We start from the raw sequence: 7945 nt of genomic DNA on the forward strand, positions 1-7945 counted from the left end.
GACACACGGAATGACACACGAACAAATGGGCATACAGACATACAGAGAGACATACAGAAAAAAACAGACAGACATAGAAACAGACGCGACTCACGGACAGACGGACAAAAGGAAATAAGGACACACGGACGGACGGACACACGGGCGGTAATACGGACGGACAGAGGAACAGAGAGAAAGACAGACACACCGACAAACAGACAACAGACAGACGGACAACAGACATACAAACAGATAAACAGAAATACAGACACACAGAAAGAAAAACAGACAAAGATACAGGCGCACTCCTACTACTACTACTACTACTACTACTACTACTACTACTACTACTACTACTACTACTACTACTACTACTACTACTACTACTACTACTACTACTACTACTACTACTACTACTACTACTACTACTTCTTCTACTACTACTACTACTACTACTACTACTACTACTACTACTACTACTACTACTACTACTACTACTACTACTACTACTACTACTACTACTACTACTACTACTACTACTACTACTACTACTACTACTACTACTACTACTACTACTACTACTACTACTACTACTACTACTACTACTACTACTACTACTACTACTACTACTACTACTACTACTACTACTACTACTACTACTACTACAACTACTACTACTACTACTGCTACTACTACTATTACAACTACTACTGGACGACAAAACCTAGGTCAAGAATATCAATGAACCAGGACATGAAATTAAGAGACAAGTCAATTGCAAGATTATCTGATTGTGACCGTATCACTTGAACTTACACGGATGCACTCGAACTTAAAAATTGAACTGATCATTAACAATGATATCTTAAGTGTAACACTTTTGATCGCATTTTATCTTTAAATGTGAAACGCCCCATGCAAATCTTTAGAAACAATATTTCCAAAAGCTGTGAAGAGATTGTTGCATATTACAGATCTAATTCACTTTCGCTCGGAACCCGAAAATGTGTTTATCATTTAATTCTTTTAAGAGATCAAAATGCTTCCTTTCTTGAGTTACCGATAACGCATGCAAAAATGTATATAAACCCTGCACATTGAAGCAAATTTATTTGGATTTGATCTTCACAACGGAAACTACCGAAGACTGAATCGCAATGGCTCTGTTCATCATCGTCACGGTGGGGCTGCATCTTCTGTTTGCTCGGGGACAACATATAGCAGAGTTTGATCTCATCAAGGACTTGTCTGAACAAGCTCAACCGCTGCATATAGTGAGTTTTTACTTTTCGTTTGATCCGTACATGGTATACGTTCGTCTTTGAGAATTGTAACGGGTGTAAAGCGTAAGATGTGTCATAGTGTAGTGTAGTTAACCTAGTACGATGTATGTGATTAAAGTCGTGTCACTTCCTCTACACTTCTATATTCGCGAAGCAGAGCATACCTTAACCCATTTATGCCTAGTGGACTCTCCCATCCTTCTAAATTGGATCAATTTATTTCCAAAATGAGGGATGTCTAGTATATGTATTTCTATATTTAGAATATTTCTCACAGAAATTCATTTACGCAAACAGCGCAGACCCTGATGAAACGCCGCATTATGCGGCGTCTCATCTGGGTCTTCGCTGTTTGCCAAGGCCTTTTTTCTAGACGCTAGGCATAAATGGGTTAACACTCTTAGAAGGGCCTTTCAAATTATGAATAAGTGGTCGTTAGATTGCATAGATCACACGTTACTCTTTCTCGTAAGAATATCATTTTTAATTTCTCTATCTTTTCTAATAATTTATTGCGTCAATATAAAGCATTAAAACTAAGTTTTGTCTTGCACTAATGCATGTGTAGCAACGGACACAACATTGTATAAGTTCTTAGTCACCATTTCCGCTACAGAGCACCCCGATCATCGAGCATCTGCAGAAACAGATAAAAGATCTACAAACAACTGATCAACAGCAGCAAAAGCAAATAGAGGAACTGCAACAGTCGAGGTATGACTGTGAGGATGATGCTACCGAAAACAGCACTAACCTTTCGGGTGAGTACTGTCAAGTGTGCATTTGCTTTGTTCGAGTTTACGCGTATATCTAAATCCATTTAGGTGACAGATTTTTTTAACATTATTCACTTCTTCACTTGTTTTACCACTTGTCCACATTGAATAAGAATTTGCAAGCTTTAAATTCAAATTGTATATGCATGCATTTATAAAATATAAACATTGATGTGAAAGGCATCACAAACTTTGAAAATAGTGGTAATAATCATCAAAATAATCAACTAAAGCCCGTCAGACAGACAACATTTTTGAGACATCGGAGCCATTCAATGAGGGAAATCTTGTTATCAGAACGAGGTTCATTATTTATTTATTTCACCTTACAATGGACCACTAGCAAAATGACTGATCGATTTTCCCGCCTGGTCACGTGATATAGATATTCGAAAACACCGACAGCGGTAGACATTTTTAATAACAAACCACATGTAATTTTGGATAGTTTTTTCTACCATTTAAGTTAAAGTTGGGTGTTTATTGAACTTGAAATCATCATACGTTTTATGAATCATGGAAATCCACATTTATGGCAATATAATTTTTTTTGTACATGAAACTATTACCCTAACTGAAATAATGTGACTTTTTTTCAAATATAGTGTTGCAAGAATAATACAGTATCACGAATAATGACAAAATGTGCACGTGTATATTATTTGTCATAGCAAATTTTACTTATATTACGCTTTTTTGCAGTGTTGTTATTATATATATGATATATAATTTAATGAAGAAATTGGGCCTAAGGCGATGCTAATAACCCTCAATACTCTCAATATACGTTCACAAATATCATATGTAACATCAGAATTAAAAATCATAAACAATATATTGAAGTATCACGTCGTCGAATTTGGTCAATGTGTAGTTAAGTACATAAAAGTTATTATGAGTACATTTTAAAGGGACGTTTTCACGTTTTGGTAAATTGACAAAATAAAAAAAAAGTTTCAAATTTGCAAATTTTCGTTGTAGCTATGGTATATGCGAGGAATAAGTAATAATGAACATTTACCATGCTTTAAAATATTCATTATATGCATCTTTCGACGATTTAAAAACCTGAACATTGTAAATTGTTGCAACGCGAAACAATTGAATAATTTGGAAAGTTCTGTTGCTGTCGTTATATGTTGTGACATTACGAGGATTGCTTATATAAAGTATAACATACATCATTCATTGTATGAGCATGGAGGGCCGAGTGGTCTATGTGTTAGATTTTTACTCAAAGGGTCAGTGGTTTGAGTCAAGTTGCGGGCTACATTAATTTCTTTCTTTAATTTTATTCTTGTTTTCTTTTTTTACTGGAACCTTTTAGATCCAAGATTTACATCTATCAGTATAAAGCATTTAATGACAAGCCTCAATACATGCCAAAATCTGTGAAAAGGTCCCTTCAATTGAAAAAAGTTTGTGTTCTCTTTTTTATTTACACACCTGTGTGATACGTTCTGACTATTTTCAAAACGTCAAAGGTCCATAAGAAACATTCAGACACAACTTTCGTCAGATTTAACGAAATGATGTGATGGTTTGATTTGACGTTCGCCGAGTGTGAATGATATTTCGTTTCCGATTTTTTTATATTTAATGTTATATTTGAGTTTTAATAGAAAAACACACCGTTCGCAATTTTTGAAGAAACGGTGGTACATAGTGCTCGGTGCAAAGACGAACGTGTACTTTTACTCAGTGTTCTTATATTCCGGTTGATGTATTACGTTTGCGTTTCTACTTTTTTCATATGGAAAATCAAATATGAGCCGCGTTCTGAGAAAACTGGGCTTAATCCATGTGCGTAAAGTGTCGTCCCAGATTAGCCTGTTCAGTCCGCACAGGCTAATCAGGGACGACACTTTCGCGTTAATGGTATTTTTCGTTTAAAGGAAGTCCTTTTAACCGAAAATCTAGTTTAAGCGGAGTGTCGTCCCTGATTAGCCTGTGCGGACTGCACAGGCTAATCTGGGATGCCACTTTACGCACATGCATTAAGCCCAGTTTTCTCAGAACAATGCTCATATAATCTTCTTTTCTAACAGGTCGTCGATGGGGATACGTCGCATTTACTGCTGTGAGAGCCAACACATTGTCGCACATCGGCCTGAATCAGGTCATTCCTTTCGAAACCGTAATTTACAACAGAGGCAGGGCGTATGACAATTATCATGGTTTGTTCATAGCTCCCAGAGCTGGCATCTACTTGTTCTCCGTAACGATCTTACACATGCCTCATGGTCAATCAATGCATGCGGGAATCATGCTCTCTGGCAGGACGATAGCAAAGGTACACGCGACAGGAGGAGTCTGGGACGAAGGCAGTCAGACGGTGATTGTTCCAGTGAGAGAAGGCGAGAAGGTCTGGGTGCAGAACCAAGATTACACGAATCAGCACGTATATGGCGATTTGTACAGCTCGTTTTCAGGCGTTCTGCTAAAGCGATTTTGAGGAGGAATGCATTCAATGGAGAAAAACATCGGGCCTGTCTACAAGCCTATGCAAAACACTGATTTTTTAAAGTAACATCCAGAAATCCGTTATGCTTTAAATTATTTATAATTTAAAATTTGGATTGCCTCAATAAGCTAGAACAATGGTAAGTTGAAATATTCTGTTAATAGAATGTGTTTATTATGGCTTACCATACTATGATTGCACAATATTTTGCTCGATAATTCGGACCCAAATATAAAGATCTTACTCCAACCAGCTGTGTTTTGTGGTTTTACGTTTTCGCATGCATACTTTCTGTTTGTCTATTTATCAGTATAATCTTAAATCCTGTATGTCCTAAATAATGTAATTCCTAGCTATGTTATTAAATAAACCTTTTACAATAGTATTTTAATTTTGCTTGTTTTTAACGATTGATTAAAAATTATTTTATAGCAACACTTCATTCAGAAAATATCCAATTTCAAAGGAGTTACGTGATTGATTAACTCATTTTCTTATAATAACTTTTACAATGAACTTTATAATGTTATTTAGCGTTTGTTCAAAAACATAAAGCTTCAAGAGACGATGACACTTGTTCAAATTTTAAAATGAACCACTGCCTGATAAAATCTGCACATGCGATCTTAATTAACAGTCACAATTTCAATCCATGGGTAGAACGTTGTTTTTGTATCTAAATTACAAAAGGTTTGTTTATGCATGTCCCATTTTTGCCACGCGTCTGCTAAATGGATTTACTGCCTGATACTGCCTAAATGTATGTGTTGACTACAAATGGCATGTAAAAGGTTTATCACAATTCCCTAAACACTAAACAAACAATATTAGTACGGAGCATTACACTTTAACCCATTTATGCCTAGTGGTCTCTCGCATCCTTCTAAATTGGATCACTTTATTTCCAAAATTAGGGATGTCTAGTATATTTATTTCTATATTTAAAATAATTCTTACAGTAATTCCTTCAATCAAACAGCGCAGACCCTGATGAGACGCCGCAATATGCGGCGTCTCATCTGGTTCTACGCTGTTTGCCAAGGCCTTTCTAGATGCTAGGCATAAATGGGTTAATGTTGAATATAGTACCCGATATACTTTTAAAGCTGGAAGGGTCGAGACGAGACATAACTGTACTATAGGGACACACGTCTTTCGAGGTGGTGGTGGGTTGAAGGGGTGCATTTAAGTGCCAGGATATCCTAGCAACCAAGGAACAGTCAACTGATTAATAATTTATTCATTAATGATTTCCTTACTGTGTCTCAAAAAGCTTATAATACAATTTAAAACACGTACTCGAATTTGCAGTACATCGTGTAAACCACCGTATGAATCAACGTTAAAACAAACGAATGCCTCTTTCTGTAACATGTCTTTATTCCTATGGAAATTTTAAAGCATAGGAAGCTAATTGGCTACTATACAGACAATCTTCAACTAACGTTTTCCAATCGCTCATTTGTACATTAAGAAGACCGCATTTGTGTCTTGAAAGAATGCTAATTCATGTATCGTATATTTGAGACGCGTTCTGAGAAAACGGGGCTCAATGTATAAACGTAAAGTTTCATCCCAGATTAGCCTGAGCAGTCCGCACAGGCTAATAAGGGACGACACTTTCCGCTTTTATGGTATTGTTGGTTTAAAGGAAGTCTCTTCTACACGAAAATCCAGTCAAGGCGGAAGGTGTCGTCCTGATTAGCCTGTGCGGACTGCACAGGCTAATCTGGGACGACATTTTACGCACATGCATTAAACCCAGTTTTCTCAGAACGCGACTCGTTTATTGAATGACTCTGAACAAGAATTAAACGATCAACATATAAATATTCAATGATGAACGTATTATTTTTCCTAAAAATTAAACAACAAAACAATGTAGATATTGTATTTTCGAAGGGATAACACTATTATCGTAGCACTAAAAAAATAAAACTGGTGGTGGTTGTGTCTTATAAATTTGCCATAACCATCTTATACTTATTGCCAGTAAGAAGTGCAATACCACGTAATTGGCTGAAAAAATGATGTTGGCAATGGTAATGTGTCTTATCTTTGTCTTGACCAGCTGATAGAAATTGCCAGTGAGAAATGCAAGACCAATTATTTGTCTGACATATTGATGTTGGTGGTTCTGTCTTATATTTGGATTGACTAGCTGATACAAATTGCCCCCCGAGAAGTTCAAGACCAAGAAATTGTCTGAAATAAAGTTATGTTGGTTGTGGTTGTGACTTATATTTGGCTTGACCTGCTGATACTTATTGCGGATCAGAAGTGCAAGACCAAGCTTTTGCCTGAATTAAGGATGATGGTGGTTATGTATTTAATTGTGCTTGACCAACTGATACTTATTATCATTAGAAATGTGCCAGATCAAGTAATTGCCTGATAATGATGTTGGTGGTAGTCGTGTCTTATATTTGGCTTGAACAGCAGATATGTATTACCCATGAGAAGTGCAAGACCAAGTAATTAATAAAATCATGATGTTGACTGAGGTTGTGTCTTATGTGAGGCTTGACCAGCTGATACGTATTGCCCATGAGAAGCGCAAGACCAGGTAATTGTCTAAAATCATGAAATTAGTTGTTGTTGTTTCTTATATTTGGCTTGACCAGCTGATAGGTATGGCCCATGAGAGGTTCAAGACCAAGTATTTGTTTGAAATAATGATGTTGGTGGTGTTGGTGTCTTATTTTTGGCTTGACCAGCTGATATGTTTTGCCCGTGAGAAGTGCAAGATCAAGTTTTTATCAGAAATAATGATGTTGGTGGTGGTTGTGTCTTATATTATTGGCTTGAACAGCTGTTATGTTTTGCCCATGAGAAGTGCAAGACCAAGTACTAGTTATTGTCTAAAATCATGAAATTTGCTGTGGTTGTGTCTTATATTTGGCTTGACCAGCTTATATGTATGGTCTGTGAGAAGTGCAAGACCAAGTATTTGTTTGAAATAATGATGTTGGTGGTGATGGTGTCTTATCTTAGGTTTGACCGGCTGATATGTATGGCCGTGTGAAGTGCAAGACCAAGTATTTGTTTGCAATAAAGATGTTGGTGGTGATTGTGTCTTATTTTTGGCTTGACCAGCTGATATGTATTGCCCGTGAGAAGTGCAAGACCAAGTATTTATTTACCACAAATAATGGGATTGGTGCAGCTTGCTAAGTAATTACATGCCTTCTTGACACACGGCTTGTAATTTTGAAGACATGCATCTAGTTTATTAAATTATTTTAATGCTGCATACAGCATTTCGCATAAGAATGCTTGATCAATAATACATAGCCTTTGAAAGTTTACTTTTCATCCACATACAATTAAAATTAATTGAAGCAGGTTTACAGCAGAAAACTATACTCACATTGAGTGCAATGTTACGTTAAAACGATTTAACCATATCAGTTACACCTCTTTTTACAGCCTTATTGAAA

The 7945-nt window shown here is 36.4% G+C and overlaps 1 protein-coding gene across 1 annotated transcript; it reads left to right on the forward strand.

Moving 5' to 3' along the window:
- The first annotated feature begins 930 nt into the window (after nt 1-930).
- Nucleotides 931-4887, forward strand: LOC127874046 (collagen alpha-1(X) chain-like). Its single transcript, XM_052418157.1, has 3 exons — nt 931-1256; nt 1882-2026; nt 4090-4887. The coding sequence occupies exons 1-3, from the start codon at nt 1140-1142 to the stop codon at nt 4494-4496; spliced, it is 669 nt and encodes a 222-aa protein (XP_052274117.1). The 5' UTR covers nt 931-1139; the 3' UTR covers nt 4497-4887.
- Nucleotides 4888-7945: the final 3058 nt, after the last annotated feature.

The sequence above is a fragment of the Dreissena polymorpha genome, chromosome 3 (assembly GCF_020536995.1).
Source record: "Dreissena polymorpha isolate Duluth1 chromosome 3, UMN_Dpol_1.0, whole genome shotgun sequence".
In the NCBI taxonomy this organism is placed as follows: domain Eukaryota; kingdom Metazoa; phylum Mollusca; class Bivalvia; order Myida; family Dreissenidae; genus Dreissena; species Dreissena polymorpha.

Excerpts from the sequence above, each read along its gene's own strand:
- LOC127874046 (XM_052418157.1), top strand. The coding sequence starts at position 1,140 with ATGGCTCTGTTCATCATCGTCACGGTGGGGCTGCATCTTCTGTTTGCT. Across the intron at positions 1,257-1,881 it reads AAGCTCAACCGCTGCATATA|AGCACCCCGATCATCGAGCA; the intron begins GTGAGTTTTTAC and ends TTTCCGCTACAG. Across the intron at positions 2,027-4,089 it reads AAACAGCACTAACCTTTCGG|GTCGTCGATGGGGATACGTC; the intron begins GTGAGTACTGTC and ends CTTTTCTAACAG.